The 23,901-nt window shown below is 36.7% G+C and overlaps 7 protein-coding genes across 17 annotated transcripts; 3 read left to right on the top strand and 4 right to left on the bottom strand.

Annotated features, from left to right (window-relative positions):
* Positions 1-147: 147 nt before the first annotated feature.
* On the bottom strand, positions 148-1,736 carry LOC145734752 (uncharacterized). Of its 4 annotated transcripts, none has more exons than XM_081988351.1 (6): positions 1,461-1,736; positions 1,214-1,406; positions 995-1,165; positions 775-943; positions 561-731; positions 148-510 (listed from the first exon to the last, which is right to left on the bottom strand). In XM_081988351.1, the coding sequence occupies exons 1-6, from the start codon at positions 1,590-1,592 to the stop codon at positions 366-368; spliced, it is 981 nt and encodes a 326-aa protein (XP_081844477.1). In that variant the 5' UTR covers positions 1,593-1,736; the 3' UTR covers positions 148-365. The 4 variants fall into 4 exon arrangements, with proteins under 4 accessions (XP_081844477.1, XP_081844480.1, XP_081844478.1 ...); XM_081988354.1 differs by having other exon boundaries at positions 148-506; XM_081988352.1 differs by having other exon boundaries at positions 561-728.
* A 29-nt stretch (positions 1,737-1,765) lies between these two features.
* barc (RRM1_TatSF1_like and RRM2_TatSF1_like domain-containing protein barc) lies at positions 1,766-3,430 on the top strand. The gene is made up of 2 exons (XM_081988314.1): positions 1,766-1,882; positions 1,938-3,430. Exon 2 carries the CDS (start codon positions 2,012-2,014, stop codon positions 3,380-3,382), a length of 1,371 nt encoding a protein of 456 aa, XP_081844440.1. The 5' UTR covers positions 1,766-1,882; positions 1,938-2,011; the 3' UTR covers positions 3,383-3,430.
* A 173-nt stretch (positions 3,431-3,603) lies between these two features.
* Positions 3,604-4,517, top strand: LOC145734786 (uncharacterized protein CG1161). Of its 2 annotated transcripts, none has more exons than XM_081988407.1 (4): positions 3,604-3,766; positions 3,821-3,942; positions 3,996-4,239; positions 4,286-4,517. In XM_081988407.1, the coding sequence occupies exons 1-4, from the start codon at positions 3,713-3,715 to the stop codon at positions 4,442-4,444; spliced, it is 579 nt and encodes a 192-aa protein (XP_081844533.1). In that variant the 5' UTR covers positions 3,604-3,712; the 3' UTR covers positions 4,445-4,517. The 2 variants fall into 2 exon arrangements, with proteins under 2 accessions (XP_081844533.1, XP_081844534.1); XM_081988408.1 differs by having other exon boundaries at positions 3,606-3,766; positions 4,298-4,517.
* A 208-nt stretch (positions 4,518-4,725) lies between these two features.
* On the bottom strand, positions 4,726-13,848 carry fmt (phosphatase 6 regulatory subunit 1-like protein fmt). Of its 6 annotated transcripts, none has more exons than XM_081988231.1 (17): positions 13,529-13,848; positions 13,244-13,394; positions 13,108-13,187; positions 12,890-13,051; positions 12,729-12,840; positions 12,066-12,236; positions 11,847-12,013; positions 11,677-11,790; positions 9,160-9,325; positions 8,836-9,108; positions 8,717-8,781; positions 8,470-8,662; positions 8,325-8,411; positions 8,172-8,269; positions 7,866-8,119; positions 7,254-7,554; positions 4,726-6,075 (listed from the first exon to the last, which is right to left on the bottom strand). In XM_081988231.1, the coding sequence occupies exons 2-17, from the start codon at positions 13,301-13,303 to the stop codon at positions 6,060-6,062; spliced, it is 2,319 nt and encodes a 772-aa protein (XP_081844357.1). In that variant the 5' UTR covers positions 13,304-13,394; positions 13,529-13,848; the 3' UTR covers positions 4,726-6,059. The 6 variants fall into 6 exon arrangements, with proteins under 6 accessions (XP_081844357.1, XP_081844356.1, XP_081844354.1 ...); XM_081988230.1 differs by having other exon boundaries at positions 4,726-6,083; positions 7,254-7,509; XM_081988228.1 differs by having other exon boundaries at positions 4,726-6,083; positions 8,172-8,251.
* Positions 13,849-14,070: 222 nt separating this feature from the next.
* Positions 14,071-17,055, top strand: LOC145734774 (type 1 phosphatidylinositol 4,5-bisphosphate 4-phosphatase). The gene is made up of 4 exons (XM_081988387.1): positions 14,071-14,302; positions 14,784-14,968; positions 15,020-15,229; positions 16,131-17,055. Exons 1-4 carry the CDS (start codon positions 14,233-14,235, stop codon positions 16,410-16,412), a joined length of 747 nt encoding a protein of 248 aa, XP_081844513.1. The 5' UTR covers positions 14,071-14,232; the 3' UTR covers positions 16,413-17,055.
* Positions 17,056-17,764: 709 nt separating this feature from the next.
* On the bottom strand, positions 17,765-20,337 carry LOC145734781 (uncharacterized). The gene is made up of 3 exons (XM_081988400.1): positions 20,150-20,337; positions 19,347-19,748; positions 17,765-19,296 (listed from the first exon to the last, which is right to left on the bottom strand). The coding sequence occupies exons 1-3, from the start codon at positions 20,282-20,284 to the stop codon at positions 19,189-19,191; spliced, it is 645 nt and encodes a 214-aa protein (XP_081844526.1). The 5' UTR covers positions 20,285-20,337; the 3' UTR covers positions 17,765-19,188.
* Positions 20,338-20,973: 636 nt separating this feature from the next.
* LOC145734785 (tubulin polymerization-promoting protein homolog) lies at positions 20,974-23,565 on the bottom strand. Of its 2 annotated transcripts, none has more exons than XM_081988405.1 (4): positions 23,366-23,565; positions 22,235-22,440; positions 21,655-21,849; positions 20,974-21,599 (listed from the first exon to the last, which is right to left on the bottom strand). In XM_081988405.1, the coding sequence occupies exons 2-4, from the start codon at positions 22,430-22,432 to the stop codon at positions 21,414-21,416; spliced, it is 579 nt and encodes a 192-aa protein (XP_081844531.1). In that variant the 5' UTR covers positions 22,433-22,440; positions 23,366-23,565; the 3' UTR covers positions 20,974-21,413. The 2 variants fall into 2 exon arrangements, with proteins under 2 accessions (XP_081844531.1, XP_081844532.1); XM_081988406.1 differs by lacking the exon at positions 23,366-23,565 and adding an exon at positions 22,506-22,653.
* Between the last annotated feature and the right edge of the window lie 336 nt (positions 23,566-23,901).

Here is a 23,901-nt window from a genome sequence, read left to right as displayed (position 1 = left end):
AAAATTGGTCACATTATAGTGAAAGTGGGTTGCACAAATGGGAATTATATTCTGTAATAAAACTATTTTTTGACATATTCATTAAATGATTATATTTAACATTACTCAAATTCTGGCAGTACGCACTAAAGCTCTCTGGACCTGAACTAAACGCAAATACTTATTTACATGGTAAAATAGTTGAAATAAATAACAAAACAACTTAAATCTCAACACAAAAAACATCTGAACCCCTGATTTAGCTAAATGACCTACTAGTGACGTCATATTGAAATTTACATATCAATGACATCTAATGGTCATCTCGCTGGGTTTACATTATTAACCACAATTATTACGTCACTCAACTAGCTCTGGAAGGAACTTTACCTTTCTTTATGCACCTTCTGATGACGTAACAAGGAAGCAGCCTGTGTGAATTGTTTATTACACACTTTGCAGGAAAATGGCTTTTTCCGATCGTGGACCACTATGTGTTGTCTCAGATGAGCGTTTTGTAAAAATGCCTTCCTTAAAAGTTAAATATGCATTTATGCCAACGTGAGCATTCTGTGCCTCACCCGCAAAAATTACATAAATACGGCTTTAAGCCCTGGTGGGAGTTTAAGTGAGTTTTCAAGGATCTAGGGTCGTAAAACGCTTTCTGACACTCTGAACACTTTAACGGTTTCTCGCCTGAATGTTTTCTCTGATGCACATTCAAATAGTATTGATCCATAAAGCTGAAACTACTGCAATTCAATCAGACACACTTTTAGCATAAAAAGCGGTTACCTTTGATTGCACTCTGTACATTTGTACTTTTTCTCTCTAGGGACGCCGAGATGGTGATGTTTGGAATGTCTGATCACATCCCAAGATTCCACAAATGATTTGTGACAAATCTTACACGAGTGAGGTTTAGTCATGTGGGTTTTTAGATGTCTCTTAAGAATTTTCATTGCTGCAGTAACACATTGTAACTACCCAACCAATGTTCTTTAAGTCAACTTACAATGAAATAGTTTATCACATGCATTGCATTTCAGTTCGGTTCCATGGATTGACTGATGCACTAGATAATCCTTTTCAGTTTTAAATTCACTTGTACAATCTGTACACTTCTGTTTGGTTGTATCAGGTTCAGGCAATATTAATTGACTGCTCTGAGTTGCATCATCCACAACTTTCACAGCAATTTGAGTACAATATTCACATAGCCAACTAAACTTACCATAATCACCAAATGAAGGTTCCCCTAACTTCTCTAAATGGGTTGACTCCTCCAATTCACCTTGTGATGTGGCTAATAGAGTTTGGTAGAACAGAATAGAGCTGTCACATAACTGCTTCAGTTTATAGCTCTCCTCTAAGGTGTTTAAGCACGAAGTGCAAATATTTTGTGGCAGATTATCATCTTCAAATATCTTAAATACAAAACCCTTAATTTACACAGTGTCTGCTGTGCAATTAAGTTTTACCTCCAAAAATCCGCAAGACATTAGCATATTGGCTGCTTCAGTTTCAAATAAACAGTTCAATGATAACTCTTTTTTAAGACATATACGACAAATTAAAGGAAAATCAGATTTATTAATGGTGTAGTGGTTCATGTCTGTTTGAAAGCCTCAATAGTCTAAAGTAAATCTGCAAACGTACTTTACTAAAGTGAAATTCAAAAATAATAAACAAATTCACAATAAAAACATAACGACATAACCTAACAATTTCCTAGCAAACTTGACGGCATCCCCAAGCATATGACTAGTCCATTACAAATACACGACGGGTCACATGATATTTTGGCTTGTCAGCTGATTACAGTCAAGTTTATTAGGTTATGTTAAATACTAGAAATAAATAAAATTGTTACTTACTGCTTTTTAGTTTTGTAATGAAATAGGTAATATTAAAACGAATACTGTTTATATATTGATGGCCCAAATTTGGTGTTACAGCAACACTGTCAAAAAGCACAGAATAATTTAGTAGTGAAGATACTTTCCAAGTGGAAGTTTTCCCATCAGTCATAATGGATCCAGATAATGCAAACACAAATACAGAGCTTAGTGCTACTTTAAAGGGAGGCCAGGAAACAAGCATTCCATCAAACCTTGAAACTGTAGAGCAAACAGTTATCAAACCAGCAGATCAGAAGGCTGAATCACTTAATCCTGAGCTAACAGATCAAGAAGTGACAACTTCAAGCAGTGACAAAGATCAGTGTGATCCAAATCATGTCCATTATGAAGGGGACATAGCCGTTTACACGGATCAGGATACTGGATATCAGTATCAGTGGAACAGTGACAAAAATGAGTGGGTGCCAAAACAGAACACCACTTACAGCTTTGAGGATGACACACACGTCTACACTGACTCTGATGGTGTGAAGTTGTTTTGGGATAAAGAGAAGAAAGCGTGGTTTCCAAAAGTTGATGACGAATTTATGGCAGTGTATCAAATGTCTTATGGTTTTACTGACACATCAAAGCCTGAAGAAGAGTCTAAATCAAAAGATGATGCAAGTGAGACTGCTGCAGCAAAAGCTCCAAAAGGTGAGAAAAGGAAAGCTTCAGAACCCACTTGGTTTGAAGTAGATGAGAAGCAAAACACTAATGTGTATGTCTCTAATTTACCTTTGGATATTGAGGAACAAGAGTTTGTGGATTTGATGCAAAAGTGTGGATTGGTTATGAGGGATCCAACAAATGGAAAGTTCAAGGTAAAGTTGTATAAAGAACCTGGAACTGATTATCTAAAAGGTGATGCTTTATGCACTTATATCAGGATAGAATCAATAGACTTGGCCCTTAACTTGTTGGACGGGTACAACTATAAAGGACACAAACTGAAAGTGGAAAGAGCAAAGTTCCAGTTAAAAGGCGAATTTGATCCTAAATTAAAACCGAAAATGAAAAAGAAGAAAGAAAAGCTAAAACTCAAAAAACAGCAAGAGAAACTATTCGATTGGAGACCAGAGAAAAAAGAAGGAGAACGCGCAAAACACGAGAGAATAGTCATAATTAAAAACTTGTTTGAACCGTCAATTTTCGACAAAGACGTCAGTCTTATACTGGAATTCCAGGAGGACTTAAGGGAGGAAGCGGGCAAAATAGGAGAAGTGCGGAAAGTGATTCTTTACGACCGTCATCCAGAAGGTGTAGCACAAATTAACATGGCATCGCCTGAAGAAGCCGAACAAGTAGTGGCCATGTTAAACGGACGGTGGTTTATGAAACGGCAATTAACGGCGCAAATTCACGATGGAAAAACCAAGTACAGGATAACGGAGACTGATTCGCAGATCAGTCAGAGATTGGATGGTTGGGATAAATTTCTGGAGGGTGAAGAAGGAGACGGAGAATTGCAGGCAAAACCTTCAGTTGATAGTACATCTTAAAATTGGGTTAGGTTAAGTCTTAAATTCTATAAAATTTGTTTGAAAATTGTTGATTTGTTTTAATTTAAAAAAATAATATGGATCCACTTCCACCTGCAGTTTTATCAAAGTAGGAAGTTTTGTTGCATGGCCTTTCCATATTCTCTATAAAGCTCAATGGTTTCTCGTGTAGCGCCATCTGTCTGTGACTATCCAATTCAAAGTAACCATAACCACAATACGTCAAAAACAGCTGTTTACTACTATTTTCTAGTGTACAAATCCAAAATATGAAAGGTACAGTGCTTTGTGTAAAATATGCTTGAACAAACAGCATAACTAGGCAAGAAAATGAGGCTCGAATTGATTGTTGTGTGCTTTTTATGGCTGGCCAATCAGTCTCAGGTCAGTGTATCATACTTTCTTACCAGACGGTTTTGCTGAATCCTTGAATTACAGGCCCAATTTGATGATAAAAGATGCAAATGCATTTGCCCTAGCCTGTCATCAGTGACCAACAGCACGGAAAAGACCCACACTGAAACCTTAATGCACACCACCAATGACCCACCGAATAAATGGTAAATTGCACCCAATTTTTTACTGTTTTGTAGTGAATCTGAATTCAAATTAGCAATTGCGAAGTGGTGATGCTGCCAACAGTAGCAGGCCAACTCACTGGCAATGAAATGCGAGAATTCTGTCCTAGATGCGAGTGCAAGTATGAGAACAGAAACACCACCATAATCCGATACGTGGTGATCATTGTGATTTGGGTTGTCTCAATACTGGTAGTTTACATGATGTTTTTGATTATCCTCGATCCATTACTCAACAAACGGGTGAAGGGCAATTATCAAGAACACACCAATGAGGAGGTATTAATCAACCTTTAGAAGGAAGTGGGTTAAGGTTTTTTTACAGCTCGAATTACAGGAGGATGCTCAACCAGGTCCAATGTCTCATAATATGAGCATGAGGGGGAACGTACTCAATCGGGTAAGTAACCAGCAGGATAAATGGAAGAGGCAAGTCAAGGAACAGAGGAGAAATATTTATGATAGGCATACAATGTTGAATTGAGTTATTTTGTGTGGTTAGTATTAATAAGAAAAATCTTATGTAAAAAGATAATAAAACAAGATAAATTAAACAACCATATAACTATATAACTAAAGTAATGTTTGTAATGGGAATAGATAAAAAGGGAGAAGTAATGCAAATCAATGCTCTAGCTAGACAAAACTGAACTTACCAAAGTTTATATTTATCTTTCTTTGCAGCATTAATTTGCAATACTTTTCTCTTTTTATCATGGACTTTGAAGGAATAATTTTGAAATGATTGAAGTGAAACAAATTCCCTTAAAACGTTTTTTTTCTTTTTTTTAATTTTTAAACTGATATAAGGACATGGAATAACTTCTTATTAAATTAAATGTAAGTGGATTTTCTTGTTGAAAAATATACAATAATACCGAGGCACTGGTTTTCATGAAAAATGTACAAAAGTTAGGCCGCGTTTTACCGGTCGTGGCCGAACACCTGGTAACTTAACCGACTCGCGCCCAGTAAATGCGACCTAATAGATTTTCTTAAAAAAGTGTAGGGTGTGCCAATTTCGCAACTGTCCAGCCATAAACAGTAATCACAGAAGTTTTGTGACCTTAACAATTAACTAGGAGGCTTTTGTTTTTTTTTTTTTAAATATAAAACTGTACGTATTGCTTCCTCGCACTACCTTGTATCATAAACATTCTCAACTGAACTAGAACAATAAGGCCGAGAGCAGCACGCTACCACTCGAAAATCTCTAATAAAAATACAATAATAATAATAATAATTAACGAAATTAAGTAGCCCACTACAAAAAAAAATAAGAAAAATACAGGGTGTACAGGGAGAGCTAATTGAAAACCACTTCAGGCGATATGTGTGAAACTGAAACGACACCAACTCACTGGACCACCCTGTATTTGTTTAAGTAGAGAGATGGCTTGTTGATATTCGCTGAATACATTGTTCTATTTTATTATAATAATTTGCAGGCACCAATATTACATTACTAGCTACACGCAGGGGGGATTATTATTATTTATTTATTAGATATATCACATACTTATTTAAAAATCTCTCCCTCTAACAAAGACACACTTACAAGTTGATTGACTCTGCCCTATTTGGGTCAACGATTGGAGCGGGAAAAGTGTTTTTTTTTTTTCATTAAACCCTGATGATTCCACACTATGTATCTGAAGTACATATTTGGTTGGAAATTCCAATTTAGGCAAAAAGAGAAGGCTCACAAAACAGTGCATTAAACAAAGATGTGGTTCATCTGTCATTTCATTGTTGAACTGTTCTGAATATAAAAAGTAGCCTCAAGCTTTAATTAGTCAAACAAACCTGAAAAAACAATGTTGTCATATCTACGACATTCCTAACTTTGAAAATGGTAAAAGAGCCGAAACGCAATCAACAAAAAGGAACTCGAGGGACTCAATTTTGTTCTTTAACTGTCTAGTTAACGTAATACTATAAGAAAAAAGCAAATAAAATCGCGCCCCGCAGTCCGTTCCGGTTTATTTGGTTAAGTTTGGCTCCGAAACACGGCGATATGTGGACAATTTCGGCGCGGCCACTTTCACACTTGTTCGTCCGTTGTGGGAGGTTTTCCCGGTGATTTTTCCGTCGGCGTTTTACACGCGTCCCCCTCTACAGATCTACAGATTGCTAATTTAATCACGCACTGTTTTTTGCGCGTAACGTCTATCCCAGGACTAGCGGCAGTGACGTAATAATTGTCGTTCCTTGTCGGAATTTTGACGTCAATAACGTAGGTTCTTTAACCAAGCGGGAAAAATCGGCGTTGGCGCTGTCCCACCGCCTACTATACTAGAAAGTCTAGAAGGTGCTTGTCTAAAATTCCAATATGGCGGGAATAGTGATGACAGTTTGTATTATGGAAATTGAGTTTTTTGAGGATTAATAAATTATAATATATAATTAATAACATAAGAACTATTTACCAGCTTCAAAGAAAGGGCTGTCCCCAACGCCATTTTAAAATTCATAATTTTTGGTTATGTGATGTTTGTTGACAATTTCTTCAAACTTTTCCCCTTGCAACTCAAATTTACCGATTCGGTTATTATTTTGTGTGAATTGTATTTGTGTTTTTCATATTTTGGGTAACCGAAAATGTCTAAACAACTCAGTGTTGATGACACTGATAAATTTTTCATGTGACATACAGAAGGTTGCAGCTTACCTTACTTTGCGCAGGTTTACCATCAAGAAACTAACACACACACAGTCCAGAATCACTACCAACACTAGCACAATTCAAATAAAGTGATTTTAGGAGTAACTAATTGAATTTTTCCGCTCCTGTTTGTATTTTGCTTTTTTCCAACCTCACTTTCGTGAGCCCTGTCAAATTGGTAAACAACTGAAGCACAGTGTCAATGTCAATTGTCAAAAATATGTTTCTGTCCTTTTCTATCATTAAAAACACACTGATGCCATGTTGCCAAATGCTCTCGTAATAAAAGTATTGATAAACAAAACAATTTTCTTGCACTGACAGGGAGAAATACTGGGGGCGATTGCTTCGTCTATCTAATGCTCTAACCCGAACTTTATAATAAGTCCGCCTTAACAAAAACAAAACGTATTAAATTAGCAGAAAGAGGAATGCTCAAGCTGGCAACCGCTAAATATCAATGAAAACGTCACTGCCACTTCCCCTGGGATAGAGAGTACTTTGTTGATTTTAAATTCAAATCTGTCACAAATATATGACGCCATATTTTCCAAAAAATTTTCATCTCTCTTCTTACTATTGTGTGACCGATTTGAATCACGTAAAAAAAAACCCAAAGAAAACTTACATGGACGATGACAATTGACTGCTACAACTCTGATTTTCCGCGGTTTTGTTGTGAGGATGATCACCGGAAGCTGCGGTGTTTTCTACTTTCGTCTCCTCCATATTAGCCGCTTTATCAGCTGCAGCTGTTTCCGGGAAGCTTGCCTGGAAGGGGATCGTGGACGATTCAAAGGTTGCCGAACTGAAATCGGCCCAGTTGGTCGCGTTCTCCGACATCCCACTTGCGCCCCACGGGTCCGCTTTGGGGGAAGTCCATGCTGGAATGGACAGAGCACTCAAAGCACCGGCAACCCCAAAACATGCTACAAAGAGAGCCACGTGTTTGCTACATTTTGAGATGGTAATACAGCTAGTTTGATTTTATTTTTTTTTAATATTCATGTACGGTAAAGCAAGCTAAAGTGTTCTGGAAAATATCTGTCTTGTTATTGTTAACGTCGGCCTGTCAAGAGCAAATGAAACATTTGCGCTTTAAATTTGACATTTCAACCTAAGCAACCAGCCATAGTCCATGATCATAATTGAAAGTATCAATTTACGCACTTGTTAGGAAAATAACCATTTCCGGTGTATAATAGAACAGACAATTACGTAACCAAATCAATTTACTTACGATCAACCTCCATACTGTCATCCGGACCGTTCGGTTTTTCGTCGTCGCTATCGCTACTATTTTCAGCGCCGTCGGCCTGATCTTTTTTCTCGATCACCGTCTGAAAAGTGTGATCGCGCTCCTCAAACACCGTATCGTCCGCATCGAAGAGAGTGTTGATGCTTTGGGCGCAGAGTTGCTTGAAGATGGCGTCCCGTTGCATCATCTCGGCCTCGGAAACGTCGAAATTGACGTCCAACTGGTTATCGATCGTCCTTGAGAGAAATTTCAATAGTACCCTACTGAAATAGTTAATAGAGGGCTTACTGCAGAGTCTCGTCGCCGTCGTTGAACGCGTCATCGTTGAATCCACTATAACCGTCGATCACGGAAGGCAAGTTTTGCATCTGATATTGACAAAAACTCTATGAAAAACCATCCGTTACTTTTAGGGGCTTAACCTAACTACTACTCGCCTACCTGTTGCTGAAGAGCGTTGCTTTGCGGGAAAGGAATGTCATCGAAATCGTCGTTATCGTCGCTTATAGCGTTCGGATGCAAACCGCCCTGAAACCAAACTGTTTCTGCTTTAAACTGTTCAGAAACTATCAGCTACTTCACACACCAAAAGTTTTTCCTGCTTCTCCATAACTTCGGCCAACTGCGCAGCTTTGAATTCCTCTAAATCCGCGAACGTATCGGGCTTCAGCTCTTTGAGCTGATCACCCAACTGGGTTTCTTGCGTCAGCTTAACTATATGGTTTACTATACTAATTAAATGCCCCATGTATCCCTGTCTGACTGCTTTAGTCTCCGACCTAACCGAAAACAACACACTGCACCATTTTACCTACACTAAACAGATCACTTACTGCTGCTTATCGTTTTCCTTCCAGGCCTTCATAACAGTCTCCACCAAGCTACAAGTGCCAATCAACTGCACCAAAACAATCCATAAAAAATTAGTTGAGAGACACAAAAAATAACTTACATGTTTGCGCAGCGTAGTAATCTGACTTTCTTCGCCACTGCCAACGTCCAAAGCAACCACCAAACAATTCTCCACTTGAGTGTGAAGAAAATTGTTCCAAGGATATTGAAAAAACAAATCCAGCATCACCTGGAAAGTCCCTAAAGTAACCAATTGACCGTGCAATTGATCGTGACCTGAGGGAATTAAGACCGCCAGCAGTCGTACAACCTGTAAACGGGTGTTGCCTAAAGGAGGCTCTAAACGACCCACAGTGGTAAGGATTGGAGATTTCTGCAAACGACCGTGTCAATAAATCGGGCCTTATTCAAAAGAATTTCATACTTTAGGCGGATTCAGCAGTAAATCGTGAAAGTCTTTTAGTCTCAAAGTGACGGCCTCCGCTATATTATTCCGGACCATTTGTTTGTGCTCCAGGTCGGCCGCTTCTTTATTTATGTTTGCGTCGTAGGTCTCGTTTAGGAATTTGTTGGTACGGAAGCCCATCCAACTGTATAACACGTTACATTTTATTTACAGTTAGTTATGCAACCGCGCATACAAAAATTGATTAACCAATTCAGAACAATGTATGACATGACGTAGTTTGACAGTTAGGATTTGGCCAAATTACGTTATCGGGACATCCATAGAGCTTCAAAATACTTTGATGGGCCAGCCAGGGATGAAAATGACACAACAATACAATAGGTACATCGTTTTGATTGTGAAAAGTAGAGAAGCAAACGTCACATTTAAAACGATGTACCTTGAGCAGGGGACCAGCTGACTTGCCTACCTATTGAAACTACCATTACTTAGATTTCGTCTTCAGTCAGTTCTGAGGATTGAAACATTGTCAAACAGGAGAATTGAGCATGATTTAACCCTACTTTACAAGATTATAAAGCCATTACTTACTTTTCCTGAACTACTATCAGATATTTCATTACATGCACCATCCAAAACCACTCGACTGAACGATTTGTTCCATGTTCTGTTCCATAGAACATTCTTTTCTGACTAACCTGAGCTGGATTTTTCTTGCGGAACTTTGGTACAGTTTAAGAGACAGAAGTCAAGAATTTACATATAAATGTCCAAATATTAGACTAATTTTTCTAATTAGTAGTTTATTAGTACCTTCACTAGGATCACCTCTCTTTCAAGAGTGTTTTGTCCTCCTTCGTTTCATTGTTTCTTTTTTATAGTTTAGTTTGTTGTTACTGTGTTTAGCTTAGGACATCCGTAAATAAATATGTAGAATATGTAAAAAACTGTAAAATGTTTCATACATGAATATTATACATTTTTGTCCACGACCAACCAATAATGTACCAATATTCAGCGTGTTGACAGAAGTTAAATGAAGGTCATATAGCGTCAGAGGGATTAATGAAGAGGAATAATGATCATTATTCCCTCTCGACCTAAAGGTGGTTGCACACCAAGCATAAAACATGGGATATGCGGTATTTCTTGCATGTAGACATCCACTTATGTCTTTGCAATTACTGCTAATTCAGAATACCATTTTCTTAACAAATACACCGCAATAACACAGTACAGGAGTTTGCCAAATCATTAGGTAAATTCCATAATTTATATTTGAAATATTTTTGGTGTATGACCGTCCTTAGTTCTGTGGTTTTTTAAGTTGACATTGACAACGTCAGTGCCCTTGTGGTCGTAGGCGGCAACGCTGGGGGTGCGTTCAGAAATAGGGCTGGTGTGCGCACCGTGGCCTTTGTCACATGCCACCATATAGTTATGTAAATAAATTGTTCGCGTGATCCATTTTTTCCCAAATTCTGTCACGACTTGTACACCGACGGCCATTCTAAACGCGATCCTAATCGTATCGAGTTTGACATTTCAGTTGTTACGGCGGATTTGAGAGATTACCTATATTATTTATTATCTACATAAAAGAGTATCAACTTCTAATTTGCCTGCACTTGGCATTAGTGGTAATGGACAGTGGTCGTGGACAAAGTATAGTATTATCCTCGTTTTTTATGGCCATTAATCCCACGGGAGATTTGCCACGGGAGAATGGCTATCATAAAAAGCTCGTTGAATAATATACTATTTAGTAGCTCCGTTATTTAAGCAGCTACAAGGATATGTAAATAAAGAAAGTTGTAGGAAATTTAATCCTCTACAAGATTATATTAAGGTGTTCTTGCCTTTAGGGCCTACTTAAGCACTTACAAGTCTAATAACGAACAGAACATCCTAATCCCAACTTTTTTATCAGACAAAAAGTGACAGCATTGACGTATAATATGTCATACTAGTCAGGTCACTCTTAGGAAATATTATACACGTTATTCATGTATAATACATGATTTTATACAACATACATTTTTTTTAGACCCTTCCCTGGGCTAGACACAATGTCAGTTTACAAATTTAGCTTAATAATACCAAACTCATTAACAGGGTGAATCAATACATCAACTTGTAGCTTTGCAATAACCATCCTGTATAACTGAATAAGGCTGAACACAGATGTGCATATTTAAATCTTAAGTTTGGGAAATGAGTGATTAGAAGAGAGTAACCATTAGGAATCAATGAGCTAAACAAAGATAGTGACACATTTAGTAATTGACAGTCAGTCTACCAAAGCGGATGTGACGTAATTAAACAGTGCTCACAACATACCAATCAGTGATTTTAAAGAAGTGATCATGTGACCAACTGATACATCACTCATTTGTCTAGCCCCTGGAGTTTTAACGATTGTCTCTTTTTATCACTTTTTACACTCAACAAAAAACATAATTTGACCAACTGTCAAATTACGTCATTGTGACGCGACAAAAACGCCCTAAATAACAATTATAACGAACTCACCTGGGTGGATTAGTCTGGAAAAGTGACAGTAACACGGCAATACCGCCTACGATTGAACTTTCACATTTCTCATTCTCAAACAACTGATCGAGGAGTAACTTGATCGTTTCAGGCCTGCAAAAACCACAACAACGTTCAAGCGGATCGAAAAAACAACCCGTTCCACTCACGATTCTAATGTTTTCAATAAAGGATCCGGATCGAATATTCTTTGGTTCTCGCGGGCGGCAACGAGAAAATCACATAGCAATTGAGCAACGTTGTCGTGTCTTTCTTTTTCTACCTGAGGATTCAACAGGCAGACCAGCTGCTGGATGATATTTTGACTATCTAACCACTGGAAAATCATTTTTTTTAAATGAAAACAGCACAAGTCTCGCAACTCTTACATTTAAAATATTCTGACGCATTTCGACGCCTTCGTCTTGCGTCATCAGCTTCAGCATCAGATCCATGATGGCTGAGGTGCCTAGATGTTTGAGTAACAGCGGCAAGAAGGTGTCCCTACCTTTTAAAAAATCTAGGACCTGCAAGCATGTCAGTTGATAGGACAGCCAGTTCTGGATTTTTTGGTCAGGATTCACCAGGATTGGTCGTTTTTGGAACGAAAAGGATGTTAATTTTTTATTGGACAGAACATACACAGAGGAAGCAGGAAGGAGGGGGGGAGAGAAAAATAAGTTGTAGTTTTACTAAATTGTACAAATCCACATATAAATCACAACATTTAAAGCAAAAGTTATTAATTCAAACAAAGTAGCATTAAACATGTCCCAATGAAAGAAGACAAGGAAAATAACTTAAACCAATAAAACACAATAAAAAAAGTTAAATTAAATCAGTTCAATCTCAGTAAAATCAAATTAAGAACTACCTAGCAAATATTGATTCCTTAAGTATTTGTTATTCCACAGATCAACTGCAATTAGTTATTTGTTTTCAATATCCATTATATTGAACCAATTTACCATTAGTTGATAACAGTTAGTACCACACAACCAAATTACTACTCAACATATAAACCCACCATACAATAGAAAACAAATACTAACCTGTTCAGTCTTTTTGGCAACAAGGCCACCAATAATTTTACTAAAGTAGGAAGCCAACAGTGGATTTAAGGGTGGCTCACTCTCCAAGAATTCATATAACTTTTCCAATAAGCTAAACAATTTAATATTAACAACCCGTTTAAACAGCCAGTGTTGCAAACCTTTTATCTCCGGCTAATCTTTCATTAACAGCAGGTACATCACAGGTAAGTAATTCACTAGCAATATTGGGATATTTGAACCTGACATTTTCACTTAATATTATTGAGGGCTCCTTGGTTGTTAGTGTTACCAGTTCTTCTATAACTTCCGGCCTTAACAAGCTAAAATGAGAATGTTTTTAGCACAGACGGCCACTTATAAGAGTGGTGGTTTATACAAGTCGATTAGGTTCTTGTTTTGGGCCCTGCACTCACTGATAATGTCTTCACTTTCCATAACTTCATGTAAAGTGACCCCCTGAAAATTTCACTTAGAAACTGAAAGGTCACGAATGGTTTGTAAATAGTTTTTACCTCTTTTGCCAAAAGAGTGTCAATTTGGGAAGAAGATGTGGTGTTGTACTTCCAAAACATGTTGACAAATCCTGTAAACAACCAAACAACCTAGTTGCATGTGAGTACTAATAATAATTGTCAGATGCAAGTTTGACCTCAGAAATTTCCACTAAAACAGATAATACAATTTGAAATGAGACTAATGAACAATCTAGAGCATGAGAACTGTGTATAGAGATTTCATAATCACGCAAAAAATAACCAGTCAGCTAAAAGGTGAATAGAGTCTATTTTTAAAAATACCTAGGTTTACGAATACTCCTTTTTTTTCAATAAAAATCCTTCATAGAAATGTTCTTGTGTGATGGGTTAGGTATGTTTGCTTCCACCTCTGTCAACCAGTTTTCTGACGGCGGCTTGGATGAATCACAATTGTCGCTAACTACGTCGAACAGTTTCGAACATTTATATAACATATCACAATTTTTGACCCGTTTTTTTTAAATTTTTTCCAAAGCAAAAGAGAAAACGCAATCACAAAAACGTAGAAAAAAACGGATATTTCCCTATTAAAAACTGACCACCATTCAAAGCTCCCACAATGCACTTGTTGAATTTTGACAGTTGTCAACAGTCAAATTAACAGCGGGTGATTTAAATAACAGTTAATTGTGCTCAAAACTATCTTTTTTCTAGTATTTATTTTAGGAGGATTAAAACGCATCCAATACATACTAATTTTGTAGTCAGAGTCAGAATATTTCTTTCGTTTAGGAGGAAAATTATAAAATATATTCACTGTCACTGTCAAATGTCAGTCAGTTCAATGTCACTCACCTTTGGAGGCCATCAATTATTCTGTCTTTGTCCTTCATTTATCAAAATAAAAAAATTAAAGTTAAAACTAAAGTCATTAATATTCAATTTAATTTATCAGTTGTTGGTTTTATTCAGGCTGAGCCGTTTAATTCGCTTGGGAGGACTGCAATCTTAAGGGTACGACAACCATGGGCGAGAACGAGAGACAGCCCCTTTTGGCCCAAGAGTCCATCAATTACAACAACAGGAATTCAGCAGGTCTGTTTTTATTTATTTTTCATGTTTATGCATCATTTAATCACCGATCATATCAAATATGAGTCAGGGCGTTAATTGGATGATATGATTTACTATAGCCCTGGAATCAAGATAAGGAAGAAGCAAGTAGAGCTGGGTTATGACTTTTTACTACATAAAATTCAGTAAATTTGGTTTCAAAACAGTTTTAAATTTTAATTTAATCATGATAATCAGTAGTAATATATACAAATTTGACAAAGTTAAAAATAATGTTGTTATCTGTGTTAGCTTTCCTGTTAAACTTGTATTGTTTTAAAATCCAGGTAAAATGAGATGCATTATAACATAAAAGCTCCAAACATGAATGAATTACTAAAAATGTAGGTCCATCAGGTCTAAAAACCATTGCAGTTGGGTTAATGAGGGTTTTTTCAGTAAATTACTTTATAAAATTCAGCTCAACAACAGAATGTGTACTAAACTGTACATGTTTTAACAGACTTGACAGGTGGAGCACAAGCTACTGTTAGTCCAATTGGTCCTGATGAATTACCCCCGCCATTCTATCAAGCTCCTGAAGGAGGCGTTCCTATGGTCACGTGCCGGGTCTGTCAAGCAATGATTGACATTTCTGGAAAACGGGAGCAGCACGTTGTGAAATGCGCGCAATGCAATGAGGCCACCGTAAGTACGATTTTTTTCCTACCTTTCGGTGCTAAGTTAGAAATTATGCAGCCAATTAGAAATGCGCCCCCGGGCAAGAAATACGTCCGGTGTCCTTGCAACTGTCTTTTGATCTGCAAAAGTTCGTCGCAGAGGATCGCGTGTCCCCGGCCGAATTGCAAGCGCATCATCAATTTGGCTCCTAGTCCAGTAACGCCGCCAGTGCCATCTATGCCCGGCATGTGTCGTGTCATTTGCGGACATTGTCAAGACACTTTTTTGGTAAGTACAGCTTCACTTAAGCATGGTTGCCAGTTTGTTCTCTCTATCCCAGTCCAAGTGACAGTGATGCAATAAATGGTGACCTTAGATTGAAATTCACTCATGTCTTAGATTAGTTCCAAAGGTTTTCATTGATATTGTTAAGCCAGACATTTATCTGTCACAACCTTTCTTAGGAGAGCATTTGACAATATGGCATCATGATCATTTTGAGTACAAGTTGACGTTTGAATATGACAGCTTAGGTACAAAATAACACAGTCAAAACTATACCAGGTGTCCAAGAGCACCCTGGACATAGGAGATTAACATGGGAAAACGGTTTTGATTTTTTTGCGCCTGTACGGTTGATTTGATTGAAAAATCGTAATAATGAAAGTTGTAGTACCTATCACGGACTAGTTTTCTTTTTTTTTTCAGATCTCTAACTTGAGCCCTTTCGTCGTAAAACACGAACAAAAATGAGAAAATTTTAACTTTTTACCTGCACTGTATAAGCGGTTGTCGAGCAACCGTACCAGCAACAATGATCTGTTTACCCGTTGCCCGACAACCGACTATACAGTGCAGGCCAAAAGTTTAAATTTTCTCATTTTTGTTCGTGTTTTACGACGAAAGGGCTCAAGTTAGAGATCTGAAAAAAAAAAGAAAACTAGTCCGTGATAGGTACTACAACTTTCATTATTACGATTTTTCAATCAAATCAACCGTACAGGCGCAAAAAAATCAAAACCGTTTTCCCATGTTAATCTCCTATGTCCAGGGTGCTCTTGGACACCTGGTATTTAGTTCACACCTAATAGACAAGGAACGACAATTATTGCGTTACTCTCCCTAGCCCTGGGATAGACTTTTAGGTAACTAAAGTCATATTTACAATAAAATTGTAAACTTTTTCCAGTTCAACACATTGAATAACGCTTTGGCCCGGTGTCCTAACTGTCATAAAGTATCATCGGTTGGACCAGATTACGCTCGTGGTCGCGGCAATATCTTCTTTATCTTTACTCTAGTATGTTTATCTATAGCAATTGGAGTGACTGCAGGCACTTATTTATACGCCAAAGATCACGGTGGCATGTATGTGGTTTACGTTGGCGCTTTTCTTTTGGCCGCAATTTTCTTGTTACGTAGCATATACTATTACTTTATGAAAGTTAGCATCATTGAGGGTCCTATGTAAGGGAGGGCGCAAAAGTATCGATACAATAATTAAGGAACTGATGAGATTTGGTGTAAATAGTTTAGTGATTTATTCTAATATGCACCGGAAGTATTAAACGTGGTTAAATATTTTCGGAGCATAGTAGGGTTGTTTAGTAAGCTTTACTGCGTAAATAATAGACAAAAGAGAGGAGGGTGTGTTGTTACCAAAGTGGACTTTCCACCCTCTCTCATCTTAAAAACTTTGGCAATTTGAGTGATATTTTGTTAAATTATATTATAATCCTACAGTCATAACTTATCAGTAAGCTGTTTCGGTTTGTATTGTGATTATTATTGTACCAATTTTATTTACTGTTTTTTTTTTTACTTATAAAGGATCTTATGAAGGTTGTGAAAACTTGTTTCCGGCAATATTTCAGTTTATTATAGAATAAGTATTGTGAAAGCATTCCAAGCAGGAACGTGATTGTTTGCCATTGTAAGTCGAAATTTAGCTTTAAAGATAAACTCGAAATGTTGCCGAAAATGATTCGCAATCATTAACTGAAGTTTAATCAAGTAATTTGTATTCGTTTAGCTAGTGATTATTAAATAACTACATAATAGTACCAAATATAAGCTACTGGAGTTTGCTGTAATAAATTTATTTTAGAATTTTTCTTGTGCGATTTTTTTTCTAGTAAATAAAATGTACGTTAAATCAACGTTTAAGCTGGATTCATAGTTCTAATCCCTTATTTTTATTTCTATTCTATTCATTGAAGGTTTGCTGAATGTTACGGAAAAGGGATTTTGTCGATGACTATTCTGTCATAGCAGCTGCAAGTAAGCCAAGTGAAAACCAGAAAAGATGGGATACTTGACAAATGACAATTCGAAAACCCACGAATGGGTGAAACAGGCAACCGACGATGCACGAAGCAAGGTAAGAAATGAAAACTCATTTCTTGCTGCTTACTGCTCATGCGGCTTGCCCTTATTTTTCAAACTATGATTGAAAGTGCTACAAGCATATTGTTTATTTTTAATTCCGCTTACTGCTTACTTCTTCCAGATTTTAAACTATGAATTCAGCTTTACTCTTACTGGTCATACAATTTGTAAGGGGTGTTCAATAATTGTTATGATCAGGTCGCCTATGGATGGCAATTGTCACAAAAAGCGTATGTCTTGGATAACGTTGCAATTATATGACAGCTGTCAATCCGCCGGAGAACCACAGCCAACTACGACCATAACAATTATCGAACACCCCTTACAATAAAGGCTGAGAGTCATTGAATAGTTTAAATACAAATTCTATGACCAGACATTTGGGCTTTTAAGTGCTGAAATTGAAAAGTTGGTAAAGAAAATTAAACAACTGACTTCTCAATAAATATTTATTGCAATTAAAATATCACAGCTTCCATGGACGGCGTTCTGCTTCTTATCATCATGGTCGATGACAATATTTGGGGGCATTAACTAACATGTAGCAATATACCCCTAATGTGGCACTATAGCCACTTGTGAGCATTTTATGATCAGTTTGTTATGTTGAGTTACTGTCAATCTAAAGTTCAGGTCAATAATAGCTCAAACTTTACATTCACTGAAGCCAACAGGACAAATCTGATCATTAATAAAAAAAAACCAGACATGTTGCCACATGTTAGCTTTTATGGTGGAAAATTTAGGATTTTGGGATAAGGATACCACCTTCCACCTAGCAAATGCACTATAAAAGCTTTATAATAACCTTACTGTAACTTAACTAAAGCCACCCATAGCCACAGTGCATTTGAGTGTCTGCTGAAAACAACAGACACCAAAATAATGCATTATGAAGCTATTGGCAGACATGCTTCAGAAAATGACTAAAACAGCCACTTTCCTAACTGAATAACCGTAAATATTTGAAAAACAAACTAAATGGGTCCCAAAAGTGCATAAGTAAAACATTTCAATTATTAAATGGAAATTTTTGGTGAAAAAAAAAACACTGACAAGTTAACATTTGTTCACCCAGTTTTTTAGAAAAACTATTCAGTAAACAGTTTGAAGGAAATCAATTTGGCACTACAAAACAACAGTGTACCACCTCAACTTTCCAGTCAAACCATAGCAAAGAATGATTTCTAAAAAAATTGAATAAACAAAATTGAAAACATCTTTTGACACCCTCGCTTTGCTTGGACATACGTAAATAAAACCAAAACGTGGTACACCCTGTAACTTACACACAGTCCACAAAAGAAAGCCTGGTAATCAACCTTACTTGCTTTGAAAGACACTTAAAGTGTAATTGCTTTGCAAAGCCATAAAGTAGGGAAAACCTCAAGAAGTAGTGGGGAATTCCCTGGCAATAGAAAACAGTTACACTACATGATTTTGACATAACCTGTATAACTAGTAGTTAGCAGGGTTTTTTTCAATGGCTGTCCAATAAGAGAAGGGCACAATTTGACTGAACCTTGACAAACTATTAAACTTCAATGAAAAAATCTGGTTTGTCCCTAAACAATAAAATGCCACTTACCTTAATAAAAAAAAACCCTGAATTTAAAACAAAACTTTTAATATTTCACAGCAGAAATATTTGATAATAATGCATTCTATAACCAAAGTAAAAGAGTATTTCACAGCAGAAATACTCAACAGAATGAGGAAGTGCATCTACTTGCAGCACCACATTTTAATTAAAACAAAATAAGCAGTTAAAGAATGAAACAAACCAGATGGACCGGAGTATGTCCAAACCTACCTAGGTGGAGGTGGGGTCTGAGAGGGTTTGGAATAAAAAACAATACTTACTGTGAATTTACATCGGTTTGGTTGAGTCCAGAAGGTCCAGGTTTAACTTCATCAATATCAACAATCATATCAGGCACATCAGGGTCTTCAAAGTCATCGTCCATCTAACAGTTTTAAATTATAATGTGAAAGTAACAAAAAAAATTAAACATACCTCAGCTACTTCTTTTGTAGTGGCCAGGCCCTCAGCAGCATCATCTTCGTCGTCAGACTCTGGAATTATTTGCATTTGTGCTTGAATGGCTGCAGATCGGCGAGGCCGTTTTGCTGGTGGATCTTCCGCTTCCTCCTCATCTTTGACTAGGGTAGGTATAGGTTTTGGGACTGGAGGTTCACATATTTGATTTTGACTCTCCTCCAATGACTCTACTGCCTCCACTTTAAGTAGGAAAGGTTGTGGCATTTCAGCTTCAGGTACTTGGTTCTCCTTCTCTTCCACCATGGCGAGCAACGTTTTTTCTGCATGCGCAGTGGAATTCCAGAATTCATAGCACAAATCCAGTTTATTGGAACATCCATCACAGATCTTCTTAGGAAGGTTATCATCTATTGATATCTGAAATCACAATGGGGGTTTTAGCAAAAGGTCGGCTAAAAACTATTTGTTGCAGATTTTAAAGTGTTATTTCAGATGGCCGTTCTTAATAATTCGTCAATTATAATCAGAACAGGTCTGTGAAGAACAATCATCATGTGTAGGGTACAATAATTAATGGAGAGTCGTAAAACATAGGAAATCAATAAAGACATAACATAAAATGGCCGCCAGGCTACACCACAATTATGGAGTTACATGTAAAAAAAAGTTATATTAGCAAAAATTTACTTGAAATTCTGAAAGAAAATACTACAAAATATCAGAAAACATTGATATTTTTATATTAGCAGACGGGGGGTGCTTCTAAAACCAAAACAGAATTTCCCTGTGAAACAAAATGGCGTACCCACGCTACTCACCTTAACTGGTAAACACGAACTAATTTTGAGAGGAATTTGGCGAACGTTCTCAGGATCGTCAAAAATAGGGATATTTACGTGGTCTTTTACTAGGCACAGTCGACATAACTGAATCATCTCACTTAAACTAGCCATTTTCCCAAATTCGGTCTTCACGTATCATCGGAGTGCGTTCATGCAGCTTCTGACTTCTGATCTCTTGCACGGTCACCGAAGGAAAGGACGATATCGTAATCCGTTTGGTCTAGTTTCGAAGTTGACTCGCTTGATAGTGGCGCCACCGCATTGCAACTAAACCAACCAGGTAAAAGCCCGGGCGATTTAAAATTTTCTAGGTTACAACCTGGTTTTTGAAGCAATTTAAAGTTTATTTGGCCGGAATTAGGGCCAAAATAGTAAATATAACACAGCCAGTGCGAACAGTGTAGAGCAAAAATATGGGAACAAAAAATATCAATCAAGGTGGTTCAAACTGATGTGTACAGTTTGAGTTCATATTCAATTAAAGTGAAAACTGGCATCCAAGTTACACCCTAGAAATTATTAAATACGCTTTTTGGATTGTCTTTTCAAATTAATTTACTGATAATTGTTACTAGTGCGAAATTTTAATTTGAGGAGTATGAGTTTGATTAGCGTAAGCGGAAACGACAGCCGCCCTAACAAAGAGCGAACACAAACTCGTTACGCAACAAACAAAGATAGTTAAATCAATGTTTGTCACGTGACTGAATTATGGTCACATGGTGCACAGTTTGAGTAAAGTAACAAGTGGCACGTGACTATGTGTTAGAAGAAAATTTAAATTGATTGAAAAAATAGGCTTTTGATAAAGAAAAATCAAGTTTATTTGTCCCCTAACAAAAATAAATAACCGTACATTTCTATAACAGTGTGACATACAAAGAACTTGTACTATAAAAGTTACAAAAAAATAATAATTTCTACCATACAAAGTACATATTAATTTTTGTTTATGAAAATAACTTAATATCTATACACTTATGTAGATAAATACCTCTAATTTTAAAATTTTAGAATCACTTTTTTTAATAAACCTTAAAAAGTGCGGTAAAGCCTATATAAGTATTAAGGTTGAGTACAAATTCACTAATATTTAAAGGTAAATTAAGTATTGCACACAGGTACAACTTCTCCAAACAAAAAACCCATTAAATAAGCAAAATAATGGAAGCAAATAACCCTGCAGAGTGTGTACTAAATAGAAAATCAATTTAACTTTTAAGCTCTTAATTCAGCTTGATTATTCCTTTTTCCCTTCGAAACTGTCCTTATTTTGATATCCGGAAACGTAACCGGAAGTGTCCGCCAAATCCTTACGTCCCGCTATTCCTTTACCTTTGCCAGTCTCATCGAACCTCTGTTTGTGAGTTCCGGTATATTTCGTGGTGTCCGTTAATCGGTCCACTGTACTTGTGTTTTTAACGTTCTAAAATAGTATAGTTTAATATAGTTTTAACTAAATAATAAAGAAAAGTACAAACCCCAATTCCATGGTGTCCAGGTAGACCGCAGTTGGTTAGTTTGCCCTTAATCTCATCGAGCTCGATTTTTTTGGTTTTGGCCAGGTCCTCTAAGAACTTTTTGTAGTCTACAATTCCGAGTTTTGGGGATTTCAGTTTTTTGAAGGCGATTCCAGTGTCGGTGGTTGTGATTTTTTTGCCATCGATTACCTTAGCCTACAGAGAGAAACAAAAATACATTTTCATTATTATTTACACTGTCTTGTAGCTCCTCAAATAATAAAGTTCCCCCTGTCACTTTTTGCCTTGTAACTCCTTAAGAATACCCTTAAATACAAAAGCACCTTAATACAATCTTGTAGAAAATGAAATTTCCTACAACTTTAGTGATTGACACTTTTTTGTAACTCCTAAAATAACGGAGCTACGCTCACTAGAATTGGGGTTAGTTTAAAAAAAATGTTTATGACAGGATTCCTCATACTCACTAAATATAACGGCCTAGCCTTGTTTGATTGCCCGTGCCTCGCCCCAATTTCACATAAATTGTTTTTTCAGTCTGTTATATTTAGCTCAATCATTGGGTAAGAATAAAAGATACCTGTTTCATCCATTTATCGCTGTTAGATAAAGTTATTTGACGGCCATCGGATTTGGGATCGCCAAATTTGGCGTAGGCCTTAAACTGTTCGGCGAATGAGGCTGAAGATGGTGTGGCAGGTCTACCATTCTCGGTCTTATCACCATCCAGACTTAGATTCTTCACATCGTTGGTGGGCGGTTGAGGAGAATCACTCATGGTGTGACCTATTTAGAAAAAGCAGAATTGATGGGTTATCAAATCGACTAAAATAATTATTTATAGAAATTACTAAAGAATCTCCAACCTGTCCAACAAAATCTTTTGATGTACAGCAAATGTAAATAAACGTGGAGGACGTTTTTGTGATTTTATCAAAAGATAACGTCAGCTTAGTGATAATTTGGTGGATTTTCTGTTTGTGTGTATACCTGCTTACAATGGAATGATAGAAAATAACGAAACTTACAGTTAATTTATCTCTAAACAAGTTTCATTACACCGAAATAGTCACGTGTATGTCTTTGCTAATGATGGACCCACCAAATTAAAAAAGTATATAACTTTCACATGTGTGTTGTAGAGATGAGTGTTTCCTCTATGTTAAGTGTGTGAATACAGTTTTCTGTACAAAACGTGTATAAATAATTATGATATACATAAAGTAATTCAAATATAAGTATAATTTCTCCATTAACCTTGACAAAATTATGTTTGTTGTATATAGTTTAAATATACTACTTTACACACAACCTTGTGTTTCCTAACTATATTACTTATATACACATCCTTGGATAACGTTTACGTGCTAAACAAACATTAATGATGTCATTCCCTTAAATAGCCCTTAAATGCCCTATTTTCCTCTACTCTTTCTTCCTGGGGGACGCTAACTGGGATACAGAAAATCATGCGCGTCTCCATATTGATTTCCTCTTCACTGGGGCACAAAAAGGCTTTTTAAACAAATTTAACATGTTTTTTAGAATTTGTCAACTAATTTTATTAAATTATTTTGTTTTACTATAAAGCTATTAATAATTCTGACTTTGCTCTCTTTTTATGTATCACTCTTAAATTCATCTGCATCATTCTCTATATTGTCCATAAAACATTTAAGATGTATTTCTGGATTAAATACTACAAATTTACCTTAAAATTCGGCAAGAAAATCCCGGCACCGGTGAAATATCTCGAAAACTGGAAAACACTTTGGATGCGGGAGTTATAGCAGTGATGTGCGGAAAGTGACTGAGCGCTGCAGTTATTTTTGCCAAAGCGCGCACGTTTACACTTTTCGGGTGTTTCCTGTTGAGTTCCAACTTATATTAGGCATTACCTCATTCGTACTTCGTACTGTGATGATGGCATCGCGGTTTGTTAATTCAAAAAGCACACTTACATCAGCGATATCGGTTTATATATTATGGCCGCAGGATATATTAATTATTCCCACCAAGCCAAGGTTTGAACCAAAAAGTTAGATAAGGTGGCTTTTATTGTTGTATTATTAACATTTTAGTTTTCCACCTTGAAGTACAGAAGACAACTATTGTCCCACAAAAACTGAAGATTGGGTGATGTAGACTAAGATAATAGTAAGTCTTAGACAGAAAAACTCTCTGGAAAAAAATCTAGTAGAACTCTTACATAAAAATGGTTCTACCAAGTATTTGGTGTATTTCTTT

Source organism: Ips typographus, linkage group LG10 (assembly GCF_016097725.1).
Source record: "Ips typographus isolate SLU linkage group LG10, UJ_Ityp_2.0, whole genome shotgun sequence".
Classification (NCBI taxonomy): Eukaryota; Metazoa; Arthropoda; class Insecta; order Coleoptera; family Curculionidae; genus Ips; species Ips typographus.
The sequence above is the reverse complement of the archived record's forward strand: the minus strand, read 5'-3'. Positions and strand labels throughout refer to the sequence as shown.

What these genes read in the sequence shown, in the direction of transcription:
- LOC145734774 (XM_081988387.1), top strand. Translation starts at nt 14,233, where the DNA reads ATGGGCGAGAACGAGAGACAGCCCCTTTTGGCCCAAGAGTCCATCAAT. An exon ending in CAACAACAGGAATTCAGCAG is followed by an intron (nt 14,303 to 14,783) that starts GTCTGTTTTTAT and finishes ATGTTTTAACAG; the next exon opens with ACTTGACAGGTGGAGCACAA. An exon ending in CGCAATGCAATGAGGCCACC is followed by an intron (nt 14,969 to 15,019) that starts GTAAGTACGATT and finishes GAAATTATGCAG; the next exon opens with CCAATTAGAAATGCGCCCCC.
- fmt (XM_081988226.1), bottom strand. Translation starts at nt 13,303, where the DNA reads ATGTTTTGGAAGTACAACACCACATCTTCTTCCCAAATTGACACTCTT. An exon ending in AGATTAGCCGGAGATAAAAG is followed by an intron (nt 12,841 to 12,889) that starts GTTTGCAACACT and finishes TAAATTGTTTAG; the next exon opens with CTTATTGGAAAAGTTATATG. An exon ending in TTGCCAAAAAGACTGAACAG is followed by an intron (nt 12,237 to 12,728) that starts GTTAGTATTTGT and finishes CAAAAAATCCAG; the next exon opens with AACTGGCTGTCCTATCAACT.
- LOC145734752 (XM_081988351.1), bottom strand. Translation starts at nt 1,592, where the DNA reads ATGAACCACTACACCATTAATAAATCTGATTTTCCTTTAATTTGTCGT. An exon ending in TGTCTTGCGGATTTTTGGAG is followed by an intron (nt 1,407 to 1,460) that starts GTAAAACTTAAT and finishes TTTGTATTTAAG; the next exon opens with ATATTTGAAGATGATAATCT. An exon ending in TGTACAGAGTGCAATCAAAG is followed by an intron (nt 732 to 774) that starts GTAACCGCTTTT and finishes ATTGAATTGCAG; the next exon opens with TAGTTTCAGCTTTATGGATC.
- barc (XM_081988314.1), top strand. Translation starts at nt 2,012, where the DNA reads ATGGATCCAGATAATGCAAACACAAATACAGAGCTTAGTGCTACTTTA.
- LOC145734786 (XM_081988407.1), top strand. Translation starts at nt 3,713, where the DNA reads ATGAGGCTCGAATTGATTGTTGTGTGCTTTTTATGGCTGGCCAATCAG. An exon ending in AATGACCCACCGAATAAATG is followed by an intron (nt 3,943 to 3,995) that starts GTAAATTGCACC and finishes AATTCAAATTAG; the next exon opens with CAATTGCGAAGTGGTGATGC. An exon ending in AAGAACACACCAATGAGGAG is followed by an intron (nt 4,240 to 4,285) that starts GTATTAATCAAC and finishes GTTTTTTTACAG; the next exon opens with CTCGAATTACAGGAGGATGC.
- LOC145734781 (XM_081988400.1), bottom strand. Translation starts at nt 20,284, where the DNA reads ATGGCTAGTTTAAGTGAGATGATTCAGTTATGTCGACTGTGCCTAGTA. An exon ending in GTTCGTGTTTACCAGTTAAG is followed by an intron (nt 19,749 to 20,149) that starts GTGAGTAGCGTG and finishes TTGTGATTTCAG; the next exon opens with ATATCAATAGATGATAACCT. An exon ending in CTACAAAAGAAGTAGCTGAG is followed by an intron (nt 19,297 to 19,346) that starts GTATGTTTAATT and finishes TAAAACTGTTAG; the next exon opens with ATGGACGATGACTTTGAAGA.
- LOC145734785 (XM_081988405.1), bottom strand. Translation starts at nt 22,432, where the DNA reads ATGAGTGATTCTCCTCAACCGCCCACCAACGATGTGAAGAATCTAAGT. An exon ending in GCGATAAATGGATGAAACAG is followed by an intron (nt 21,850 to 22,234) that starts GTATCTTTTATT and finishes TTCTCTCTGTAG; the next exon opens with GCTAAGGTAATCGATGGCAA. An exon ending in CTGGACACCATGGAATTGGG is followed by an intron (nt 21,600 to 21,654) that starts GTTTGTACTTTT and finishes ATACTATTTTAG; the next exon opens with AACGTTAAAAACACAAGTAC.